This window comes from Lissotriton vulgaris, unplaced genomic scaffold (assembly GCF_964263255.1).
Source record: "Lissotriton vulgaris unplaced genomic scaffold, aLisVul1.2 SCAFFOLD_1131, whole genome shotgun sequence".
NCBI classification, from domain to species: Eukaryota; Metazoa; Chordata; class Amphibia; order Caudata; family Salamandridae; genus Lissotriton; species Lissotriton vulgaris.
In genome coordinates this window covers 647,382-673,386 of record NW_028251973.1, presented here as the reverse complement: position 1 = coordinate 673,386, position 26,005 = coordinate 647,382, and the positions used below count along the sequence as shown (strand labels likewise).

Sequence of the window (26,005 nt, the reverse complement as noted above, 5' to 3'; positions counted from 1 at the left end):
AGTAGTGCTACAGCGCTAGAATACTGTTGACTTTTACTGAGAGTCAAAATGGACTCTTGAGACTCGGACTGGTAGTAGGGCATATTTTGGATGTTACCAATAGTGAATGCGGAATAGCCACTATTGCTAACACAAAGAGAGAGTGGGACAGAGACACACTAGTGCTCCAACCTCAAGGAGAATTGTGTTTGTGAATGTCATATTTTATTTTGGATGTTACCAATAGTGAATGCGGAATAGCCACTATTGCTAACACAAAGAGAGAGTGGGACAGAGACACACTAGTGCCTCAAACTCAAGGAGAATTGAGTTTGTGAATGTCATATTTTTCCTTTGCGAGGGTAGAGATAGAGATCAAATACTTCCCATTTTTAATAGTAGTGAGTATTTGGCTGGACAATAAATTTTGCGGCTGCTGCTCGCATTTTGAGTGGTCAACCTGTGTTCACTACCCTGTATCCACCCCACTCTCTTCCCCCATCATGGGTGAGCCTTGGACTTTTCAGACCACGCAACCATGAGAGTTAAGTGCAAAAGGGGTACTTGGCCCAGTTACTCAGAATCTATAGTAGGTTGGCCCCAGGACATCAGGACTAAAAGGCCTCAACCTGCGCAGTTGGGCCCAGTAGCCACTGCATGCTCTGTGACCCTCTGAAATTGGTACTGACAAGGGAAGACGTCCTAAAGCCTGAAGTACTTAAAGATAATCTGTATTACACTGAATCTACTCGTACTCGGCCTCTTCACAGTCTTAGTTTCCATTCCAGCCCCCTCAAATTGACTCAGTGCCACTCACATACCAAAAGGATTCCTCTGCTGCTGCTGAAAGAAGGACGACTTCCAGCAAATCGTGCCCAACTGCGTTCAGACTCCTTGGAGGTCGCGCTGCTGGTGGGAGCTCTTCCGTGGTCGACGGAGTGCCTTCCAGCTCCCAGCGTGCGCTTGACCCCACTTCCATCGGCTGCCTGTACCGGGGGACTGCGAGGACCAGAAGCCTTTGCTTCTCACACCTGGTGCCTCTTCCCCCGGCGGTAACGCCCTCCACCTGCTGCTGCTGCCTATTTACTTTTCGTGACTCCCGCTTCGCGGGTGCCACTCACATACCAAAAGGATTCCTCTGCTGCTGCTGAAAGAAGGACGACTTCCAGCAAATCGTGCCCAACTGCGTTCAGACTCCTTGGAGGTCGCGCTGCTGGTGGGAGCTCTTCCGTGGTCGACGGAGTGCCTTCCAGCTCCCAGCGTGCGCTTGACCCCACTTCCATCGGCTGCCTGTACCGGGGGACTGCGAGGACCAGAAGCCTTTGCTTCTCACACCTGGTGCCTCTTCCCCCGGCGGTAACGCCCTCCACCTGCTGCTGCTGCCTATTTACTTTTCGTGACACCCGCTTCGCGGGTGCCACTCACATACCATAAGGATTCCTCTGCTGCTGCTGAAAGAAGGACGACTTCCAGCAAATCGTGCCCAACTGCGTTCAGACTCCTTGGAGGTCGCGCTGCTGGTGGGAGCTCTTCCGTGGTCGACGGAGTGCCTTCCAGCTCCCAGCGTGCGCTTGACCCCACTTCCATCGGCTGCCTGTACCGGGGGACTGCGAGGACCAGAAGCCTTTGCTTCTCACACCTGGTGCCTCTTCCCCCGGCGGTAACGCCCCTTTAACCTTCCCTCAAAGCAAACCGCATCACACGCAACGCGGGACGCGCGCGAGGAGAAGCGCGAGGCGAAGCCCGGGCCAAGGGCGGGCCCGTTTCAGCCCGTTCCAGACTGTGAGAGACTGGACTGGGCCACGGTATTTGTGTTTTATTTTATTATCCTTAAACTCGTCCTGATAATAACTGTGGGGACTTACACCCACATCTTCAGTCATCAGGGAGACCTGTCTGTGTTTGCCCTATCACTATTGCATAGCGTCCGACCATGACTCGAGTCACTAGAAGTAAAAAGACAGATAAAACCACTGACATAACCGGACCCATTGACTTATTCCTGAACAAAGCCAATGCTGTTATCGATAATACCATACAATTGATAGATCGTCGGGTGTCACACGAACTGGAGATTGCTAGAAAAAGATCGTCATTGGGCCCCTTGGCTCTAGCACAAACCCCAAGTTGCAAGGGTCCAATCACTTCCTTGTTAAATCAAGCAAGTGCACTAGTTCACACAGTTCCAAATACTGTGGACATGTCAGCAACACAATTGTCATTAGGATCTGATTCTGTGGAGGACTTGGAAAAAACCTCGGATTTGCAACTCCTACACAGTCAAGACATGGCATTAGAATCCAACTCCATGGGTGAAAGGGAGGGGGCCATACCTAAGAGGTCAAGTAAGGGGTTGATTTTACAGGAGAACACACCGGCTCCACTTAACCATGCAATCCCTTGTAACCTGAATAGGAACAGTAACAATATCGTAGTACTGCAAACTCCCCCACCCACACACAGAGCGGTCCCTGACATGCCCCCACAGTTCACTGAGTCAAGGGGAAACCCAGACGCACTAGGCGCTGCAGGTGGTATACACAAACCATGCACCACATGTGTATCACTACACGATTTTCTTACAAATAGCATGGGGGAATTGTTAAAATATCACCTGAAACCCCTGGAAAAAAGTATAAGAATAATCGAAAAACAACTTGCAAAATTAAATACCCCTGCATTTACTCAGAAGTCACTGGGCGCCCCAGTTACGGGGGAGGGGAAATCCAAAGAGCCAAGCAAACCGGCTAAACCGGCTCAATCGCTTACCTTACCAGCGGCGTGCCCAAAGCCGGCCAAACAGGCCCAAGCGCTTACCACACCAGCGGCGTGCCCAAAGCCCCGTGTTCAAGATAAAGTAGCAAACACCCAGACTAATAAAAGTGTCAAATCAAATTCACAAAATACCCCTAAACCCCTAACTGTAGAAGGGAAGGGCCAATCCGATAACACTAGTGATAATGTGCAACCCACTCCAGCCCTTGTGGCGTTAAATACTCAGTTAGCTAACCTAAAGGAGACTGCACATACATCACAAAAAAACCAGCCACCCCAATCTCAGGGAAAACAGAGGACGGGCATTAGATTCAGGCGGCCGTTTCATCTGCCACCTGAGGCTACCCCGTACACTGTCGTCCTAACAGGGGTGTCAGAACTGCCAGATGGCTCGGATGAGCCCCCGTGGTCACTGAGGAACAAAGTTCTGCAATGGTTAAGTCAAAATAGACCCATACAGCCATCGCATTTTAGCAGAATAAATTCAGTGAGAAGAGTGTACTGGATTGGAGACACGAAAAAAAGCCTACAGGGTGACTGTGTTATAGTCAATTGTGACGATTCTGCCATGGTTGACTATATTTCTTCCTGGCCGGCGCTTGAAAAAAGGGGGGGGGTGGACGTACAGCGTCTTTCCTTCTTCTATCCACCTTTAAATACTCCCAATTATGGTGACACAACCGGTTGGGACGAAGACCAAGATTGGCCATGGACGCAGGTGGGGTATACCAATAGAAGTAGAAACAGGAATAGCAATAATCACTGGAACAGAGGTTGGGATTCTCGCCCCTGGTATTATAGTAGAGGAAACCCAAATCACGATTATTGGAGGGGGGCTCCCACAAGGAACAGATACGACTGTTTAGATATGGTCGATTGACCAATAAAGGCCACTACAGGGGTATCAGTAATCTTAGTTCCCCAAATTAAGATCCATGATGTCCCTTCCCAGGTAGAAAGCTCTAATCCCGTGATGATAGAGACCACATTAGATCATGATATGGGTGGTGTAATATTGTCAGGCCAGCATCTTACAGATAAATCCAGTAAGCCACTGAAGGAGAACGGATCTGAGTCCACAACCGTAACCTTCGCTATGCTTTCACATCTGAGCACAGTAGATAAGTTAAAGAGTCAAATTCACAATGAGATCGGAGCCCTGCCCGTGGGCATGGCCCCACCAAACAGCCAGGAAGTACCGAGTCCAACCAATGAGGGGAAATGTTCATTAAAAATAACATCATGGAATATTGCTGGGCTGGCAAAAAAAATGCGGGACCAGTTATTTCTAACTTTTATGGAAAGGCAGGATATAATCTGCCTACAGGAGTGCTGGGACCCAGTTGAGACCCACATTGAGGGTTTTAGCACTTTCTATGTTCCCTCGATCCAGGGCAACCGAGGCAGAGGCTCTGGGGGACTGTGTATTTTTACTTCAAACCTCTGTAATATAGAACAGAGTATGTATGAGGCAAGCGGACCAAAAGCAGGCGTAGGGAGCTTACTACAAGGCCTGTTTTTTAAATCGAACGGGCGCTCCTTTTTCCTGATCAACCTCTATAATAACGCGCCAAAAGTTGAGGTTAAAACCTTAATAGCGGAGTTGGACTCTCTGTTAAAGAAAGGTGGGCAGGCGGCAGACTGCTTACTTATAGCAGGGGATTTTAATTGCCACTTATGCCCCTATAGTCAAACTAAAAACTGTGGCATTTTTGACCTAAAAGGGGATCCGACTACGCACTTTGAACACTCCATAGGGGGCGACCTGTTAAATCAACTCATGCACGAGTGGGATTTTGCTTTTGCAAATGAACTCTGTCGGCCACCTGCAGCGTTCCATACAACTTTTTTTGGCCATGGGGCAGGCACTGTAATTGACTTTATTTTAGTCTCCAACAGGAATCAAGGCTGGGTGGGGGGTTTTGATACGGAGGATCTAGCAATAAGCGATCATTTCCCTATCAGTACCTCCCTTAGTCTAGGGAAATCGGGGTCCCAAAAAACAAGTACTATGAACATACTTCATGGTCATTCAGTCGCGCTGGCCAGAACAAATGGCTACGCCATTAAATGGGCAAAAATTGAACCTACAAACTTCCTAAAAGATCTGGTACGGAAAGAGTCTAGACAATTTGACACCTGCTTGGAACCAAGTACCAACCCCGAGCTAATAATACAGGCGTATGAAGGGATCAAAGCTACAATAAACGCCAAGTTAACTAAAAAATTAAAGCTAGGGGATGACACAAGATTACATGGCTGGTTTAACCGAGCCTGTACTAAGGCACACAAAGCCCTCTTACAGGCCTTAAAGATCGTACCTAGGGATAGTGGTCTGGTTAAGGAAGCGAGACAGGCCTATAAGCAGACCCTCCGACTTAGACAGAAAGAACTTAAAAACGCAGCCTGGGAAGCCCTGATAAAGGCAAGTGCTCTAAGGGACAATACGTCTTTCTGGAAAGAAATTAACGCCCCCTTCTTTCTGGACAGGAAGGCAGACACCATAGAAATAGGCATACCAGAAGATGTCTGGGTTAATTACTTTACCTCCCTCTACAAGAAAGATTCACTTGCTCCGATCCCACAAGATGAGACGGATGCGGGGCAAGGGGTTCTTTCACCTCTTCAGGAAAACTTCCCACTAAAAGTACTGTTTTCCCCTGCAGACGTGGAACAAGCTATCTGCCAGAGCGCTAGTTTAAAGGCCCCTGGACCTGATGGAGTTCCTATTGATTTGTTTAAAGGGAACGTAGATCTTTGGGCCCCCTTATTAGCAAATGTACTGAATGCTTACACTAAACTAGGTTTTCCCAACACATGGAATGAAGCAATAGTTATCCCAATATTTAAAAAAGGGGACAGACAAGACCCAAAATGTTATCGCCCCATCTCCCTGCTAGATAACCTAATGAAAATAGCAGGCAGGGTGTTGTTAACCAAACTTCAAACCTGGTCTAAGAGCAATGGAATACTTTCAAAATTCCAATATGGTTTTAAGTCTGGTTTGGGAACCATAGAGCAGGGTCTTAACCTGTCCCTCATAATGAATAAATATATTGGAACAAAAAAAGGGAATCTGTTTTTAACATTCGTCGATTTAACCTCGGCGTTTGATTGTTTGGATCATGGTACGCTGTGGAAAACCCTGAACACAATGCGGATAGATAAAAACATCTTAAGTTTCATCCAGGAGTTGTACAGAGACGCAGGCGCCACGGTGAGATTTGGCAAAAATGGCGAGCAAACCAGAAAATTTCCCATAGCAAAGGGTGTTCGCCAGGGCTGCATACTTGCGCCATTTCTATTCAACCTGTACATCAACGAGGTAGCAGCTTCTTTGTCTGATCTGGAGGTGGACTACCCCAAGATAAACGGTCTCGCAGTCCCACTATTGTTATACGCTGATGATGCGGTGATCATGGCCCGTACACAGCGGGGACTCCAAAAGGCATTAACGGGCTTTGCAACCTTTATGAGCTCTAGAGGCCTAAAAATAAACGTGGGGAAAACTTTCACGATGTCATGTACCACCAGTAAAAAAGTCCCTGATTGCAAAACCTTTGTTAATGATTCAAAGATAGCTATGTCTAAAACGTTCTCCTACCTAGGCATTACCTTTAACAATAGGGGGACATGGTCCGCAGCAATCACCTCCCGGAACCTGGCCTTTGCCCGCTCAATAGGGGCGGTCAAGCAATTTGCTAAAAGACTCGGCGGGAAACCGGTAGACACACTACTCAAGATCTATGCAGCAAAATGCGTGTCTACAGCTGTATATGGGGCGGGGATATGGGGACTTGCAGATAGTTCCCAAATTCAGAGGGTGGAAAATGCTTTCCTGAGATATCTTTTAGGAGTCCCGCGTTCCACATCTACTACCATATGCCACAATGAACTTGACAGATCCCATATTAGTGATCTGATAAAGATAGCGCCAGTCATGCTGTGGTACAAGATTTGGACATGCGAGGACACGACCTTTAATAGGGAAGTAATTCATGACTGCTTGCAGCAAGCCAAGGGCTCTAAACAGCCATGGCTGGCCTACGTTAAAAAATTCCTGATCTCCATCGGCCAACCGGAATTTTTCTCAAACCCAACCTCATGTGCCCAAATGTCAAAAAAAGCACTAAAAGAGACATGTCTTGGTCTACTGGAGGAGAGGAGATATTATCTAGATGGGAATAAGTCCACCATCGTAGCCCATCGCCAGATCCTCCATGAGCATGGCCTTCACCCCTATCTGGCGCCAAACTTTTCATGTTATCATAGAATGCTCTTAGCACGATTGAGGGCGGATTCTTTTTTTAGGCTAATAACGTTCCCCGCTCCAAATGACTGGTCTGGGAATCTGATAAAATGCCCATGTGATGGAGTAGCCACTCAGTCTAACATACGCTGTATTCTCTTCTGCCAATACTATCAGTGGGGAAGGAAAAAACACCTGCTGCCACTATTAAAGCTGTGGGGCCTGAGAAGTTGTAAACCTGCTCTCCACAGATTGTATTTACTTCAAGATGAGCTTACTATTGTAGTGGTGATAAAATTCCTGTCGTTCATCATAAAATGTAGAGGAACCATGAGAAATGATTAGAAGGCTGAGGGTTTGTTGAGTATTATTCTGTGCCTAATAACACCACATAATACATAAATATGTCATATTTACCTCAACCGTTCCATCAACCCAATGAAATTATTTTCCTACCAATTGTATTTTATAAAAAGTTTTTATGGCTTGTTAGATTAGATTAATTGATTCATATATGTAACAAAGTGTATTTGTTGCAGTGATTTTGTTTTAAATAACAAGTTTTTAATGTTGTGTTTGGAATGTATCTTGCATTGTTCGCTTTTATGGTGTTTTGACAAATACCGAATAAAGTTATTTTGAACTTTGAACTTTGAACTTTGACTCAGAGCGACACTGCTTGATAGTTCAAGATGGTTGAAGGAGGTTTAGCACTTTTCAGGAGAAATATTGTAATAAATGATTTAAAAAGTTGTATGGCATGGTGGATAGGGCTGGTTTCAAAGACTCCAGGCATAAGCTCTTGCCTCATTCTGTTAGGACTGTGACGAGAAAGCCTAGAAGACTGTGTGATGAAGTTTACTAGTAAGACATCCAGAAACTGCTACAAGGTGTGTGATAAGTCTGAATTTCCCAGTTGGGTCCCGAAAGCTGACATGGACTTCAAAGCTGTATCTACCGCCTTTTGAAGCAAGATGCTGTGCTTTTCCGTCTTAAAATATCATTTTCTGGCACATTAGCACCACAAAGGCAACAAAAAGGTGGAAACACTTTCTTGTTTTATAGATCAATTAACACCTTACAAGCTCACTCAAGAGCTGTACTCTCACTACCATAGGACAGTGATGCAAAGAAGGTAACAAGGTAAAATGTACAAGCAAAAACTTTGTGGTGGCTTTGTTGTTTCACTTGGATAGACATATACTAATTAATGGCTTCTGTGCCGATCGTTGACGCCCTAAGACTATACACAGGCAGAGGTTACACAAAAGACAGCTAATCCCTTTTCTGGGGTTTTTTCGGCAGTTAATGAAGCAAATTGACCGGCTCCCGCTAATTAGGTAAGCCTTCAGTAGAATACAATAATCCTGGCTGATGAATACATTTGCCGCTTGCGTAGGCGACACCGGCCCTACCACGAGCACTCCACCCACGGAGCACAGAAATGAAAAGCGCAGTGAATACGTATCCAGCTATGGCAAAGCTATGTGATATTCCCCATCATTAATTCGACCAATTATGTAGTTGTGTGATACATTAACGTGGGTACATAGCAGTTAGAGTTCCGCAGGGGTTCAACTTTAGCTCGGCCTCAGCTCAGGCATTGTTCAAATGTTCAGTTGCACTTTGCTGACTGGAAGTAAAGGAAAACCACTATTAACAGGAAAAAACGAGAGAATCTACCAGTCCCCCATACACGAATGAGTTTGTTATTTTAGATAAACTTTGGTGAAATATTCACCTTCCAAAATACCTTTGGTTGTGCTCAGATCTTACATTCCTTCTCTTTTCTCTTAGTTTGGCCAAGCCTGTCTCTTTGGCTGATCGCGTCCTTATCTCTAAATGCTCAAGAATCAGTGGCCCGTAGACACACTCACACTCTCACTCGTTCTAAGAGGGGGCCGAGGACCAGCAGGCTTTGGCGCAGTGGATTCCGATCCAGGAGCTACAACCACCGCCAATACATGAAGCAACTGGAAGGGTGTTGGACCGATTTGCCATAGCTTGCTTTTGCTAGTACGGTGAAGAACAGAGCAGCAGGGTTTGAAGGTCGAAAAGTCCACATAACCCGATCGAGTTTTCAGTAGGCCTGGGCGACATTTTTTTTATTAAAGCGGAGTAATTGGAGTAATTTCAGAAATTACGCATTAGAGAAATAACAGAATGAATGCAATTACGGCATTTTGGGGCAAATACCCTACAGCAGGAGCAGCGGAACAATGAATTAAGAAAGAGTGAGCGGCTGCTGGCTTCTGCTGCTGGTGTCTTTGCTAAATTCTTAGCGCAAAATGCATCCTCGGGTCCTTTTTAGGAGCGAGGCTGCATTTTGCACTAAGTAATATGCATAATTCGGAGTAATTTGGCAGTAATTACGAGTAATTATGCTAGAGAGAATGACGGAGGAACAGAGACTTGGCCCGTAAAAACAAACTTTAAGCGTTGCAAGATTCAAAGCTGTTATATGAAGATTGTCTACTCCAAGTTGTTCCCCAACATCAGCTGTTTAAGCTTTTCTTTTACGCATGAATAACATTTGTTTACTCTGAATTTTCTTTCATGTTAGTGAGTTATTTCATTGAATGTGTACGTGTTGCTTATATAAATGGGGGTGTTTGGTCTCAGTAAACGCCTCTAACCTTTATGGATTGAATCAACAACGCATCTGACGCATTGTGAATATTTGATGCGTGTAATGTTGGCCAAGCATCCTAGAAGCATTTGTCTTTTAGGGCTCAGGACGCCCAGACTAAGTTCTAAGTCCTTTCAATTGATAACTTTTTGGGTGAAGATATTGCAGCGAAAGAACTCCGCCGCCACCCATGCCACCACCCTGTGATTCCACTGCACAAATTAGGAGACCCTGGGAAAGTATGCTCCAAACGATATCTGGACTACGAGTGAGTAATGGTTAGCAAATTAGAACATCATTATCATAGTTTGGAAGTAATGTCCTTGCGTTCCTTCTTGATATGCTCATACCTAGTACAGCAATCTGAATACTTTCAAGTAATTTTAGAAATACATTCCTAGACACAAAAGCACAAACTGGCAGTGATCAACGTCATGTTTGTTTCTATCAAGCCACAATTTACCTGTATTTACATAAATTGTCTACATCAGGGGATCAACCACGGATTGGCATCCCACAGTAGATGTATGTTGGGACGTAAAAGCCCTCTGCATGGTAAATGATGTGCACTTCTGCCCTGAGTGGACAGTCGGCCTGTTGTCTGGATCCCTATTGCTGATTTTTGTTTCATAGGCACACATAGATTATGCATGTGCGCCATGACATAAGCCTGTCTCATGGATTGCGGTCTTGTTGGACCAAGAGAGGTACCCAAATGCGGTCTTGTTGGACCAAGAGAGGTACCCAAAGAGCTACTCTCATAGTGGTGGAAGGCTAACGTCTTCACCAGTAGTTAAGCAGCACACACGTGTTGGTGGCAGCATACCATGCAGTGAAGATGACCTTTTTACCTTTGGTCACTGGAATGAGGCCTACAGGCTTACTCCCTTTTTTAAAAGTTCTGCTGCTGTGTGCTTAACTTACCCTTCGCCTACATCAGGTAGACGTGGAGTGTTGCGCATCGTAGGATAGTGACTTTGCACTGGATGTATGTGTGCATAGGAAGACTATGGTACAGATGTAAAGAAGTACTGTGTAGTGTATCTGTGGTTAGTGCATGTGCTGAGTGTATGTATGCCTGCTGGGAATACATGACATGAGCAATACAGAGCTGTGCAGAGCTTGCGCAATGGAAGCATGTGCTAGGTGTTTGAGTACTTGTGTGAAGTACAGTACATGAAGGGTGGAAGTGTTGTGCAGCGTGCACGTAGTGAGTGAATGTGTACTGGCAGACTGTGTTTGTAAACAGCACATCCTGGTACAATACAGAAAAGCTACAGCACTGAGCAGTGCACTCTGACTGAATGTGTGTGCTGTATACATGTGTATCTGTAGTGACACCCTGCATGGAGATAACAGTACTGGAGAATAAATGTGTGGTGAAAGTACGCTGAGTGTAAGAGAAATGGTGTGCTATGAAATGGCCGGATGCATGGCGCAAGAAAGGGGTGACGGCGAATATCACTGTACTCGAGCTCTTTCCCATCGTGGTGGCTTTGCACCTATGGCCGGCAGAACTGGGCAACAGGAAGGTGGTGTTCTGGTCTGACAACCTTGCTGTGGTCCAGGCGATTAACGGCTTGAGTGCAAGCTGCCCGTTGGTTCTTAGCCTACTGAGAGAGTTGGTCAGGGCAGGGTTACGCTACAACATCGAGTTTAGAGCTAGACATGTGGAAGGTGTCAAAAATGTGGCAGCTGACGCTCTCTCTCGCTTTCAGCTGTCACGTTTCCGGGAGGCATGGCCGCAGGCAAGCGAGGAGATGACACCGTTCCCGGCAGTGTACTGGCGACTCCTTCGGTGGGGGAACGCTTAAAACAGATGGGCCAGCGTTCCCTGGCACAATCGACAAGGAGGAGATATGCGTCCCAGCTGGACACTTTCCGGACAGTGACGAAGTACCTTGGTGCAACGGAGGGGGGCTTGAAGGGACAGGTTGAAGGTTTTGTTGTTTGGGCGAACGAATCCGGCAAGTCCCATTCTTGGGTGTGCAGCCACCTGGCCGCACTCAGGCATGAAACCAAGCTGAATGGTGAAGATGACCCCACGGGAGCATTTAGGATTAGGGCGGCGCTGAAGGGCTGGGCGCGGGATGAGATCAGGAGCCCTGATAGGAGAGCCGGGATAGAGTTTCCTACCCTGAAATGCATGGTAGACACAGTGCCTGCAGTAGCCAGTTCTGCCTTTGAGGCTCATCTTTTTGCAACAGCGTTCTGCCTGGCCTTCTTCGGGGCATTCCGCACCAGTGAGCTGGTTGTCAGGTCCAAAAACGACAGGTCGGGGAGAGCACTGGACATGCTAGACGTGAATGCCAGGGATTCCCTGGTCTTATGGTTGCGCAAATCCAAGACCGATCAGGCTGGGAAAGGAGTAGCTATAACATTACATGCTTTTGAGGACCCCAGATATTGCCCGGTGTCCTTGGTGCGGGAGTACTTGAAAATTAGACCTCTGCTGGCGGGACCTTTCCTGATCCACGCAGATGGCATGCCACTAACTAAGTTTCAATTTGAAAAGGTGATGGAGAAAGTGTTGGCAAAGGCTGGGTTGGCAGCAGCTGGGGATGGCAAAAAGTTTTCCAGCCATTCTTTCAGAATAGGTGCTGCCACAGCAGCATACAAGGCGGGCCTGGGGGAAGAAGGGGTCAAAAGAGTGGGGAGATGGTCGTCAGCATGTTACCAAAGATATGTACGCCCGTAAATATAGGGGCATCGAACGTGAATGTTGACGTTGCATATCCGGGTTGGAGACCTTAATAGAGGGTTGAGACCATTTGCTCTTGCAAGGCAATGCCGAGCTGTCAGTTTCCCTTTTTGAACCTTGAATTTTGTGCAATTAATTCTGGTGTGCTATTGTTTATTTGTTTTTGTGCAGTGAAGTTTTGAATAAAAGTGTAATACCAACGGTGTCTTTTCTTTCAGTCGGCGTCTGCGTGTGGGTGATGGGGCATTCGTATGTTTCCAGACTTGAGCGATGGGCTGCATACAGGAAATGGGAGTTGGCCTTTGCAAAGACCCGGATAGTATGGATGGGCTCACCTGGAATGAAGTGGGGTCAGCTGAAGCGCAGACTGGCGCAGGGTGTGGCAGCCTTGGGGGGACCGCCCAACATTCTAGTAATACATCTGGGTGGTAACGACCTGGTAACCATGGGGAGGCGAGCCTTAGTGGATACCATGCAGCGGGAATTCACGGCCATAGCGAACGAGTTGGGAACCACGGAATTGGTATGGTCGGAAATTGTCCCGCGCAGGACATGGAGGGGAGCGCGGTCGCCACTTGCCATCGAGCAGGGCAGGAGAAGGGTGAACAGGGCTATGCAGAAGTTCACGGAAAAGAGGGGTATGGGGTTTATTAGGCATTCATTAATACAGGACAGGACTGTGGGTTACTATGAAAAGGATGGGGTTCACTTGTCTGAGACAGGGATGGATGTGTTTCTCCTTGACTTGCAGGAAACATTAGCGGCAGCGGGCTGCGTTTGACATACAGGTGCTAGGTTTAAGTACAAGGTGCTAGGTGGTGGGGGGCTCTGTTATCGTCGGGGGCCTCATCCAGAGCTGTGGTGGAGTACAGGGCGATCTGGAAGCAGATGGACAGTAAGGGTACCTCTGCGGCAGAAGGAGACAGCAATACCTCTGCCTGGCACAGTAGGGGTGCCCGAGCCAAGAACCTGGAGCCGAGGGGGTTCCAGGAAACAACGTCGGCGCCCCGTTAGTCCTTCGGGCGGTCGGGGGGCCTAAACCGACCGGGGGTGTGCCTCATCGCTCCGCCCCGACAGGGGGGGCGGGAGTAAACGAGATAACTATTAAAGGTATTGCACCGTCAAGAGCATCGACTTACCGTGCAGATTGGCTAATTAGGCAGGCGGGTCAGCGAGGGGCTGCCGTCTTGGATCGCCTGTAAGATGACCCACCTATCTGCTGTTGTATGCAAATAAACCTGCACCACCGTTTTCCCACAATTATGTCTCATGAGTCTTCTTGGTTGTGAATGTAGTTGGTACAAGTGGAGCGAGCGATGGCGGTGTGGGCACTATGCCGCTGGCCGCGCGACGCGAAGGGGAGATAACGCGAGACAGCGTCTTAGTGACACATGCCTCGCGAGCATAACGTCATCAGCGCGACAGTCAGGGCGCCGCCCCCCCTTTAGGGGTGGCCAATGCAGGTGCGAGCACGTAAGGTGGTGGGCGGTCCTAGGGCCTTTATCTAGGCCAGCCCGGTTCAGTACTTCCTCTTTCCGCCGCGTTGCATCTGGACTACTCTGCGCTGTTCCCGCCCTGGCCCAGACCCAGCGGCAGAGCAGCAGGTTGGTGTGAACAATTAATGGTCTGTTTTGTGTTGCAGGCGGAGTCACAGGGCGATCTGGAAGCAGATGGACATTAAGGGTACCTCTGCGGCAGAAGGAGACAGCAATACCTCTGCCTGGCACAGTAGGGGTGCCCGAGCCAAGAACCTGGAGCCGAGGGGGTTCCAGGAAACAACGTCGGCGCCCCGTTAGTCCTTCGGGCGGTCGGGGGGCCTAAACCGACCGGGGGTGTGCCTCATCGCTCCGCCCCGACAGGGGGGGCGGGAGTAAACGAGATAACTATTAAAGGTATTGCACCGTCAAGAGCATCGACTTACCGTGCAAATTGGCTAATTAGGCAGGCGGGTCAGCGAGGGGCTGCCGTCTTGGATCGCCTGTAAGATGACCCACCTATCTGCTGTTGTATGCAAATAAACCTGCACCACCGTTTTCCCACAATTATGTCTCATGAGTCTTCTTGGTTGTGAATGTAGTTGGTACAAGTGGAGCGAGCGATGGCGGTGTGGGCACTATAAGCTATTCTTTTACGCATGAATAGCATTTGTTTACTCTGAATTTTCTTTCATGTTAGTGAGTTATTTCATTGAATGTGTACATGTTGCTTATATCAATGGGGGTGTTTGGTCTCAGTAAACGCCTCTAACCTTTATGGATTGAATCAACAACGCATCTGACGCATTGTGAATATTTGATGCGTGTAATGTTGGCCAAGCATCCTAGAAGCATTTGTCTTTTAGGGCTCAGGACGTCCAGACTAAGTTCTAAGTCCTTTCAATTGATTACTTATTGGGTGAAGATATTGCAGAGAAAGAACTCCGCCGACCCCCATGCCACCACCTTGTGGTTCCACTGCACAAATTAGGAGACCCTGGGAAAGTATGCTCCAAACGATATCTGGACTACGAGTGAGTAATGGTTAGCAAATTAGAACATCATTATCGTAGTTTGGAAGTAATGTCCTCGCGTTCCTTCTTGATATGCTCATGCCGAGCACAGCAATCTGAATACTTTCAAGTAATTTTAGAAATACATTCCTAGACACAAAAGCACAAACTGGCAGTGATCAACGTCATGTTTGTTTCTATCAAGCCACAATTTACCTGTATTTACATAAATTGTCTACATCAGGGGATCAACCACGGATTGGCATCCCACAGTAGATGTATGTTGGGACGTAAAAGCCCTCTGCATGGTAAATGATGTGCACTTCTGCCCTGAGTGGACATTCGGCCTGTTGTCTGGATCCCTATTGCTGATTTTTGTTTCATAGGCACACATAGATTATGCATGTGCGCCATGACATAAGCCTGTCTCATGGATTGCGGTCTTGTTGGACCAAGAGAGGTACCCAAATGCGGTCTTGTTGGACCAAGAGAGGTACCCAAAGAGCTACTCTCATAGTGGTGGAAGGCTAACGTCTTCACCAGTAGTTAAGCAGCACACACGTGTTGGTGGCAGCATACCATGCAGTGAAGATGACCTTTTTACCTTTGGTCACTGGAATGAGGCCTACAGGCTTACTCCCTTTTTTAAAAGTTCTGCTGCTGTGTGCTTAACTTACCCTTCGCCTACATCAGGTAGACGTGGAGTGTTGCGCATCGTAGGATAGTGACTTTGCACTGGATGTATGTGTGCATAGGAAGACTATGGTACAGATGTAAAGAAGTACTGTGTAGTGTATCTGTGGTTAGTGCATGTGCTGAGTGTATGTATGCCTGCTGGGAATACATGACATGAGCAATACAGAGCTGTGCAGAGCTTGCGCAATGGAAGCATGTGCTAGGTGTTTGAGTACTTGTGTGAAGTACAGTACATGAAGGGTGGAAGTGTTGTGCAGCGTGCACGTAGTGAGTGAATGTGTACTGGCAGACTGTGTTTGTAAACAGCACATCCTGGTACAATACAGAAAAGCTACAGCACTGAGCAGTGCACTCTGACTGAATGTGTGTGCTGTATACATGTGTATCTGTAGTGACACCCTGCATGGAGATAACAGTACTGGAGAATAAATGTGTGGTGAAAGTACGCTGAGTGTAAGTGTGCCTACAATGGTACATTACATGGAGGACCCTGGGTTCCTTTTTGGGAAGGCCCAGCCTACCTGGTGAAGACATAAGGAGGTGAGGAATACCCCCGGACACATTTGTGTATTGCAGCATTCATGTGTGCTGGGAGGGAAATGCACTGGAGGCAGGGAGGAAGAGACTCTCCCTTTACACTTTAAAAGGTTGCTCTTTGATTCAGTGATAAATCACAAGAAAGGGCCCTGGACACATCTCAGGAAAGGAGATGAGGTCTGATAAGGGAATCATAAAGATTAAGGCTGGGTGCCTTTTGATGACATTCAGACGTGAACTCTGATCACCCCCATGAATTGTGTTGTTGAGGCAATCTGCTTCAAAGTCTTGCTTGCTGGAACAGACATGCTTTCAGGAGCAAAGAAGAACTATACACTTTAAAAAAAGCAGACCCCAATATAAAACTTCAAAGACTCAGACACTAAATATCATTTGGTGTCTGGAAAATGGGAGGGTGAGACTCTCCTTTTTGTTATCTGCCAAGCAGCCAGACAGGCTGTGTGAGGAGGGGAAGCTCTGCAAGAGTTCTGCCTGGGCCGGCTTGTCTCCCTGCTGGGTGAGGGGACATCTCCCAGGGAAAACGGAGATCACCTGCCCTAGAGCCTGGAGCACTGGTGCCTGCCTGCCTGCTTGCCAAGACCAGTGTGCCCTGTGAGGAAAAGAAGAGTGTTGGAGGGAGTTAGGTCCAGTGGGGGTCCCTACTGTGAGCACTCTGTGCGAGGTGGTAGGATTCGGCTTTGCACCAATCGGGTCCTAGCCTGTGTTGACCCCCAGATGCCAGGAGAGGGCCACCAAAGACTAAGCCGCTCAATGAAAACTATGCGGGGAGTGCCAAGGCCTTACCACCTTGTAGAGGTGATGCCGTATAGCAGAGGTGCCCACCATGAAAATGATTGTGTGACCAACAAACCAGGTCTTGTATACTTAGCAGTGACCTCATGTACCAGAAGAGGCCACTGTGGTGTGGACGATTGCACCGGAGGAGTCTACGTTGTGTCTGGAAGTACTGCAGCAGCCCTGTATGCCAGGAAGGGCTGCCGGTACTCAGCTGCCATGGATTTCAGGTCCCAGGTGACTAGAGTAAAGCTGTGATCAGCGGGTTGAGCTCGCCCAAATATGATCTGCTCTGACTGACTCCCGAGGACCAGGAGGATGCAGAGGAGGACATTGTGCCCTCGCTAGACTCCAGTCAGGGGCCGAAGGACTGAATTCTCCCTGCTGGTTAGAAATTGACCTACTGTGCCATCGAGAGTTGAAACCTGCTCCGATCACTGGGGAAAACTGGCTGCACCACTCAGTAGAGTGAGCCTGCACCTGCCAGGTGCTGCTGGGTTTACTGCAAGCAGCCTGGCATCTCTGAGCAGGATCTGAACTCTAGAGTATCTGCGCTCCCTGCAACTGCTGTAACTCCAAACACTTCTGTGCTGCATGAGCTGGTAAGACTTGAACTCGGCCTGTGGGCCCCGGGAGATTCACTACTGAAGGTGCTGCAGCACAGATGCGGCCACGAGTGAACAGGAAAACCCCAACCATGTTATAAGCAAGAGGGTGGGACAGGGATTGGCCAGACAATTACTAGAGCCCGCCCTCAAGAGATTCTGTTATTGCTCATGAATTTCGTTATTCCTGTGAATTTGTAGGGTTATAAATAAAATAGTTATTTTTCTTATACAAGTATGTATTGGACTGGAGGATTTATTGTTCATACTGTGTGCACTTTGAGTTATGACTTATGTTTTCTTACCTGTATGTACGCCCCCACCTCAAGGGAACCTTTTCACTGCTCATCCACAGCTACCACTGGGAGTCAAGTGCAGAAGGGGTAGTTTGCCCAGTTGCTCAGGATCCATAGTATTTCAGGCCCTGGGAAATCATGAATAAAAGGCCTCAACCACCACGGTTGGGCTCAGTCACTCCTGCATGCCCCATGGCCTTCTAAAAGGGGCTCTAACAATGCATAAGAAGAATTGTTCTTTAGCCACATGTGAAGGCACTCTGCAGGTGTGGTTGTATAAAGGATTTTTAAGTTTGTAGTAAACAATTAAAGGAAGTATGCTAACTGGAAAAGTTAAGGATGCTTCGAAGTTTACAGAATATCATTATTTGCGACTCTTGTAGGGCCGAAGGATGCAGGTATCATAAAGGCATTGATACATGAAGTTTGAAGTAATGATAATATGGACATGTAAGAGCTTTAGTTACAGAGAGGGAGGCAAGGAAGGCAGTGGGTCTATGTAAGCACTGTGTGAGTGAAGCTTTTAAGAGCAAGGCGAGTAAGTACAGATTAAGGGAGTAATGCTAGGAGAAGGGGCAAAGCATGTTTTATTGGGTCTTCCCAAGCTTATTTCCCACTCACTAAGGTTTCATAGGCAAATCTCTTGATGGATCAATTTTGATGGATTTGAACCCTTGAAATTACGTTGAATAGCCAGCTTTAGGGCTAAACATTTGTCAAGTGTGGCCTTTAGTTCTGGGTTGAAATAGGATCCTGCACTTGGGTAGAACTGGGTTAGCTTGGTTTTATGATACCTTGAAAATGTTTTTCAATGGATTATGAGGTCCTCTTCTATTAAGACCTTGCAAAATAATAAAATAGTAAGGAATCTCTTAAAAAAAAGCCTTAGGGAAGAGTGATGGTTAAACAAGGGATTGTAGAGCATCAAATCACTCCAATAGAACACACATTTGTACAGTTGTAGATACTGTATTGACCTCCATAAATTAACTCTTGAGGCTCACCTGTTAAGAGTTAAATGGAACTAAGAAAGTTTGGAAAATAGCCCTTCTCAGGGGCCCTATACAAGTATATGTTTTGTTTATTTCTTGTACTTTCGTATCCATTGAAAAACATAACACCAAAAAGAGCATAAGAACACTACTTGTGTTGGTAATTGAGTTAAACACTAATCACTGTCATTGACTGTGATCTGCGGATCATGAGTCCGGATCCCAGCAAAAAACACTTTAGCTATATGAATTGCCTCCAGATGAGTAACACGAGTAATGGAATCATGAGCACAGTAGCAAAAGGCCTCTGGCACCAGTGAATAACTCCAGAAATATTTCTCTCCACCTTAGCTTAAATTAGCATTCAAATATGAGTTTTGAATGTAGGTTGCCTCCACCACCACGGCTGCTACAAAGACAGGACAACTGTCACTGCTAACTGGCACATGGAACGTTGGTAACTCGCTAGCCTGGCACGTGGCCAGGATGTAGGGAAAATCCATGAGGAGGTGGATCCGAGGGGAAGTAGACAAGTGGGACAAAGTGCAAGTTTAAGGGTGAACATAGAAACAAAGACCTTGCAACACATCTCCCTCCTGTAAAAACAGGACAATAGTGAGATAATGATGCAGAGGTGTTGGACACCCAGAATTCCTCCAGTCATCACAATGGTATATGCGGTGAACAGTCATAACATCGGGAAAAAAAATCGACTGAACAGAATATTGAGTTTTTTATATAGAATGGACAGAATATCGAATTACAAAAATGTAGTGGTGCAGAATATCGAAATTAAGGTAAGGAATATCGATTTCCATAATATTGAAGTTAGTAATATTGACAGTCATAATATATTTGTTAAAAATATCGATTTTTTTAGTGTTTTAAGTGTTAGTATATGTGTTAAAAGTGTATATTATTTTTGTAATGTATGTTTGAATTTTTTTAAAGTAATGAATTTTATGTTATTTAATTTTTGCGTAGTTTAATTCTGTAGCAGGTTGTGGGTTTATAGGCGAATAGAGTGGGAAGAAATTTAATTATAGTAAATTAAATATAAATTTTTAGGAATTATTAATTATTTGTAATTTAATTTTGTGTTTTAGTTCTGTAGTGGATTGTGGGTTTATAGTGGAATAGGGTGAGAAGTAATTTAATTGTTATTAAGTAAATATTTATTTTTATTTCTTGGTATTGATAATTAATTTTTTGTTAATTATTAATTGGTAGTTAATTTTTATTAATTCGTAATTATTTTTTATTAATATTTTTATTAATTGATTAATTGATAATTATATTAATTGTATTAATTTATTATTCGGAGCGGGTTGTGGCTTTATAGGGGAATTGGGTGGGAAATAATGTAATTGTAATTAAGTAAGCATTGAAATTATTTTTGTGTATTGATAATTAATTTACTGTGAATTAATTATTAATTGGTAAAAGTTTGTATTCATTATTATTTTTGGATATTGAAAATGATTTGGTTGTTAATTATTAATAGGTAATTAATGTTTAATAAATACTATTTATTGGTATTTATAATTAATTAATTATTAAATATTTGGTAATTAATTGTAATACATTTTTTATTGGTATTGATAATTAATTTATTTTGATAAAATATTGAATCATTACTTTCCCCACTGTTGTACTCACTGGAGTGGGAATAGTAATTTTTATCCCTACGCTATCCAACACTCTCCCTACTGTTGCACTATCTGGAGTGGGAATAGTAATTTTTACCCCTACGCTATCCAACACTTTCCCTACTGTTGCACTCTCTGGAGTGGGAATAGTAATTGTTACTGCTACGCTATCCAACGCTTTCCCTACTGTTGCACTAACTGAAGTGGGAATAGTCATTTTTACCCTCCCGCTATCCAACGCTTTCCCTACTGTTGCACTCACTGGAGTGGGAATAGTCATTTTTACCCCTACGCTATCCAACACTTTCCCTACTGTTGCACTAACTGAAGTGGGAATAGTCATTTTTACCCTCCCGCTATCCAACGCTTTCCCTACTGTTGCACTCACTGGAGTGGGAATAGTCATTTTTACCCCTACGCTATCCAACGCTTTCCCTACTATTGCACTCACTGGAGTGGGAATAGTAAATGTTACCATCCCGCTATCCTACCCTAAAAATATTTAATATTTTTTAATAATATTAAGTTAATATATACATGTATTAAAAAATAAAAATGCATGTTTATTTTTATTTTTTACTTACATTAGTTATTTATTAATTTTAGGGTTATTTAAGTATTAGGCAACATCACACCGCAAGGGGCATTGGATTTAGCACACGTAGCCTCCTGATCTCCTTATACGCTGATGACGTCATACTGTACATGATCGACCCGGCGACAAATTTGGAATTCATCAAATTTGGCGACCTCTCAGGTATTTCTATCAATTGGGCCAAATATGTAATTTTCCCATTGACGGACACCACTATTCCGGTTCTCTCAGAGTTTCCGCTAAAAGGGGCAGATGAATCAGTGAAGTATCTGGGCATATGGCGAAACACGCAGGAGATTTGGTCCTTAAACTATGGTCGTGCCATTACATGGTTGGAAGAGAAGGTCACAGCGTGGGCAAAGCTCCCGCTCTCCTTAGCGGGGAAAATAGCACTCGTTAAGATGATGGTACTACCAAAATGTCTCTATTTATTTGTAAATTTCCCTGTTCCGCTCACACAAGACTTCTTTAAGTCCCTCAGGCCCTTCTGGTCTCGCTGGTTTGGGCGGGTGGCCAGGCCTGGGTCTCATGCGACCATCTAACGCTCCTGCTCTGTCAGGGCGGTTTGGGAGCCCCCGATATGCAGTTGTATGCATGGTGTGCCCAGGCTCAGTTTCTTCACTACTGGGTGCACCAAACTCCATTCCAACCACATATGTCTGTGGAAACAGATGCAGCAGCACCTGTCCCGCTCCAGGTGGCTCTCTAACAGCATTATAGGCAACCCAGGGATGGCATAGACATGGTGGAGACTCTGCGGTGGGTGTGGAATGAGTTGTATGCACACCCTATGCTTCCCAATGTAGGCGAAGGCATAAGCAAAACTATAGCACAAAAGATTAACCTGTTCACCTTCGCTGACCTCGACCCGGAAGATACATTTAACCACCCCCAGTCCCGGTGTAGTGTTAACCTTTGACCTTTACCGAACCATTTGTCTACCATAAACTGCGGGCTGTCTGTAGATCTTTACGCAGGACTTTTCCATGCCCCACGCCTACCTTACTTGCTTTGGAGAAGGTGTTAAAGTCATCCTCGCCAGGTAGACTAATTACACAGATCTATACACACATGCAAACTTCAGCTCCTTTGACACAGCCACGGGCATTTCAGGCGTGGAACGATGAATTGGAGATGCCACTGACCGAGGCCCAATGGATATTCTGTTGTTGCCAACTCATCTCCAAACTACAAACTCTGCCTGATATGCTTTAAGTTTCTACATCGCTTCTACAGGACACCAGTGGGGTTACACCATATGGGACTAAGAGGCTATTGTCGCTGTAGTCTCGAGCAAGCATCATTTTTACACATGGCATGGAACTGTCCACTGCTGGCATCATTCTGGTCTACTGTATTTGCAATGACCCATCAGATCATAGCCACGCCCACAGATCCCACACCCCTGCTAGGACTATTGGGCTACGAGAAGGACACAACTGTTAAGGTTCGCAAATTACTTGCAATACTCCTTCTCTTTGCCAAACGCCAGGTCGCAGTGCATCGGGGGAGGAAGAGAGCTCCTTCTACAAAGGGGTGGCTCGAAGACGTCACATATGGGCACTCACAGTTGTCCACATTTTGGGAATTAATGCCTTCCACTTCCACACCTTGAGACATTTGGGAACCCTTTCTAAATTGGGCTGGTGCCGATAGTTACCCGGAATGAGGGGTGAAAGGTAATAAAGATGTTACACTAATGCCTAACAGATTAACTTTTATGTGTTATATATATGGGGGAATTACTCTTGACTCCTGTTACAATGGCTAATTGGACCTCCACAGCAGGTTTTGTGCTACGGTGAACACATCCACATTCATGGTGTCATAATCGGTGTTGTACGTAAAATGTAAAAGTAGTAAGGTTCGAGGTATGCAGACTTAACAATGATTGTGTATTGAACGTCTACTGGCTAGTTGTTTGCTAAGTTTGTAGCATTGTTTTCTTTTTTTTAAATGCCAATAAAATGAATTACAAAACAAATAAATAAACCTACTGTGTTAAGCGCACATGTGAATGAACTCTGTCTTATTTATAAAATGCAAACAGAAAATTAATTTACCTGCTTAATTGGGATTGAACGGCCACTGCCCGTGTTGTCTCCCCTGCTGTCCAAACTCCTCTTTTCAGAATCACTTCCTCTACGATTCTACAAAAGAATTGGATGTGAATTAAAGAACATTATACAAGGGGATGGGGCCCTTGTGATTCAGTGCTGAATTATCATCATGTTAGAAGAGCTATGCCCTGCTGGAACTTTTAAAGTACTGAATTTGCATACTTCCTGTTCTTAATTTTGAAAAATACAAGTGCCAGGGCCCGAGCTATGTTCAGGAGGTCACCGTGATTGGCACTGCCCACTGTCCTTCCCAGGACTGCCAACCAAGAGGGACATTTTGATTGTTTCACGTCTCTTCAAGTTGCAAGGCTGGCTTGCTGTTTTCAATATTTTCGTAAAGTATATTGAGCACTGAACATTATCAACATGTTGATGAGCTATGCTCAAAAATAAGTAGACAGTGCCATCATGTGGTGGACTAAGCAAACACAAGGAGATAATGGACGGAGCGCTGAAACTTTTCAGACACTCACCCCCATCACAGATCTGGGTTGAATCCATCATCATTCTTTAGCTCACTTCGCCACCTCAGTTCAGACCTAGCCATATGCAAATCAGTCTTGACCCTGTGCCTCATGGGAACAGTCCAGCCCGAACTGCCAAGCCAGGTCTTTCCTGAACCGGAAAGCGGTTTCTGGGTAACACCCTTCATCAGCAGGGCTAGCTTGAATCCAGTGTCATAGATAAGTGTCTAGAAATACCCAAACACCTGTACAAATTGAGCACTGCACACTCCCCGCAGGTTTGGAGTGAGATGAGCTTTTGGACACAGCTCATTAATCCTACAAGAGGGACTAGTGTTATCATTAGACTTTTCTCCGCCCTTAATGTTCTCTGTTAAATTAAAAGGCTTATAGAACAGAGGACAAACACGATCTCAGCCTTGTATGTTCTTAGTTTCACTGAGAAAAATTCAAGTTGACGTATTTTACTCCTTCTGACTGAAGGGTTGTTAGGAGGCTGCAGCTAATGATTGTAGAATTGTAAATTCACTTCTTAACTTCGTTTTATAAGATTGATTGCATGCTGCAAATTCCATTTGAACACCACTCTTACCTCCACTGTAGGAAGACATAAATATAATAAGGGATCCCATGAGAATTCCACTCTCTAGTTTATTATACATTTTTCTAAATTGATCTCCCAAACCCTAAAGAGCTTGCCCTCACCATTACATGGTCTATTTCAGGAATGTACGGGGGCAGGAAAGGAAGTAAGTAATTTAGAAATATTGATATAAATTGTGAAATATCAATGGTACATATTTCTTACTTTATGGATGTACCAAATTTCAAAGCCATACTCCTCACCTCTGTAACATGCCTATTACTCTCTAGATTTCTATGGAAACGACTTCTGGAACACATTTATTTTGGACACCCCAGTCACAAGAAAGAGAAAAACAGAGTTGGAATGTTTCTTTCCTGTTGAGCTTCGGGCTCAAGTGAGTACATTAAAAAACCTATTCAGCTATATTTAGTGTGGGTATGGGGCCATGTTTAGTCTGAAATAAGTGAATAGATGTCTAGAGCAAAGTAATTCTGCATATCAACATCTAGTACATTGGATCACTCGCCTGTCAGTCCATGGAGCTGACAGGACAACATACTTAATCCAAAAAAGCTTAGTATCCAACACACTAGTCTTACGGTTGGACATGATTTCGGAAAAAAACATAACACCTATACCAATAGGAATAATAATTCTGGGAAACAATTTCACCTAAGCTGTTTAATAGAATTTTTTAAGATGGAAAATTTCAAGATTAATGACATTTTCTATTTGTAGAAGCCCTCTCAGTGACTACCTTTTGCATGTTACACGATTTTATGAGGTGTAATTGCCAACAATCTTGAAAATACACTTTTTCTTCTGGGTCGGCGCAGATCGTTTTAACTTTCACCTCCTTCTGCTTCCACATGTTGTCCATGGGTCAAGTGCTGTTCCCGGGGTGGCTGCCTCCAAACCCACATGCTGTCTTTGCCCTGTGTTTGTATTCATTATCCTTCCCTCCTTATTTGCCTTCACCGTTCCCACTTGTTTTTTGGGGGGCAACAACAAACGTTTTCCAATTTTAAAATCTGTTTATTTTTGCTTTTTTTCCATAATGTTTCCGTTTTTTTGTAGGGATGCTTTCCACTAGCAATCAGCACCCCCATTCTTTCTCTTAACCGTTTTATCAACATTCCTCCCTTTGTGTTTTCTCCTTGCTTACATTATTTCCACTTTCATTTTCAAACTATGTTCCCTAAGGGAGTTTTACTATGGCACATCCACAATTTTCCTTGAAAACTGTACTTTTGTAGTTTAAAAAAAGAAACAATAATATACATTTTTAAACGATTGTTATGTTTATTCCGTCACATTGCATTTTTTCTAAATCTGTTTTCTCCAGTAAGGCCCTGATTACTTGGAATAGGGAACCAAATTAACACATGCGTTTATGTATTAATTCCATTCCTCATAATTATAAGATGTTTGGTTTTTCCTCACCGATTTCACCGGGCGTGGGAGAACCGAACATGATTTTCCAGCGGATAATTCTGGACCGGAAATCGCATGAGGAGGCTTGGACTACAGAAGCAGGCAAGTTGTATTCTTTATTTTTTCTCTAGCAGAGCGGAGTGTACAATGCTCCTGCAGGTAGAACAAATCTCTTTCCCTCCTCTATCTCCCCTCATCACCCACCCCAACAACACTCCGCTCACAAGTCAAGTCAAGTCATGAAACTTTATTCGGTGCATAAAAAATGACCATAAAAGCACAAAAGACATACATAGAACAATAATATCAATAATTTACAGAATAGAAAAAGCTACCAGAAGATAACGGACATGTTGATTTAAAAACACATACTTTTCCTAGCTTTTACAGATTGAATTAAAAACGTAGCAGTTAA

At 45.0% G+C, this 26,005-nt stretch overlaps 1 protein-coding gene across 1 annotated transcript in view; it reads right to left on the bottom strand.

The window, feature by feature from the left end:
- The window catches only part of LOC147662702 (uncharacterized), a gene marked incomplete at its 3' end in the record, with an annotated part of 546,487 nt that overhangs the window by 72,690 nt on the left and 447,792 nt on the right, over positions 1 to 26,005 (bottom strand). Inside the window, exon 9 of the mRNA XM_086950963.1 lies at positions 23,050 to 23,136. Coding sequence (XP_086807089.1) covers positions 23,050 to 23,136 — 87 coding nt within the window. The remainder of the gene's footprint in view (positions 1 to 23,049; positions 23,137 to 26,005) is intronic.